The following is a 450-nucleotide window of genomic DNA, read 5'->3' as shown; positions in this document are numbered from 1 at the left end:
CTCTAACAGTGGGTTTCTATTCCTCATGTATGACTGATGTCAGACACTTTAAACACTCCAGTTTACCCCCTTAGTTTAATTAATAACCAGAACTTTAACTTATGACTGTCCTCATCTGAAATGGGCTGAATAATTTTAAGGTAAATATCTGACTAACACTGTTAGAATAGTTAGTTTACACCGGTTTGAGTCGCCGGCGCCGTAGACTTGTTAGCATTAGCATGGAGCTAACTGTATCCTGCGTCCATTACAAACATTTTAAACTTTTGTTCCACTCTTACTCTTTTTCTTCGGCTTCCCCATTTCTTCCCGCAGACACACAGACCAGTTTCCAGCGGACTTCTGCGGACTGACGGCTCTACATTAGCGGGACAAATCCGCCTGTGACGGAACAAAGTGTAAACAAGCCCACGTTGTACCTAAACACGGCTCTGGTCGTAGCGGAATCCA

The 450-nt window shown here is 43.6% G+C and overlaps 1 protein-coding gene across 1 annotated transcript in view; it reads right to left on the bottom strand.

The window, feature by feature from the left end:
- LOC115415753 (elongator complex protein 3) overlaps positions 1–450 on the bottom strand; it is a 47826-nt gene extending 47376 nt beyond the window's left edge. Inside the window, exon 1 of the mRNA XM_030129391.1 lies at positions 282–450. Coding sequence (XP_029985251.1) covers positions 282–303 — 22 coding nt within the window. The 5' untranslated portion in view covers positions 304–450. The remainder of the gene's footprint in view (positions 1–281) is intronic.

This window comes from Sphaeramia orbicularis, unplaced genomic scaffold, assembly GCF_902148855.1.
Source record: "Sphaeramia orbicularis unplaced genomic scaffold, fSphaOr1.1, whole genome shotgun sequence".
In the NCBI taxonomy this organism is placed as follows: Eukaryota; Metazoa; Chordata; class Actinopteri; order Kurtiformes; family Apogonidae; genus Sphaeramia; species Sphaeramia orbicularis.
The sequence above is the reverse complement of the archived record's forward strand: the minus strand, read 5'-3'. Positions and strand labels throughout refer to the sequence as shown.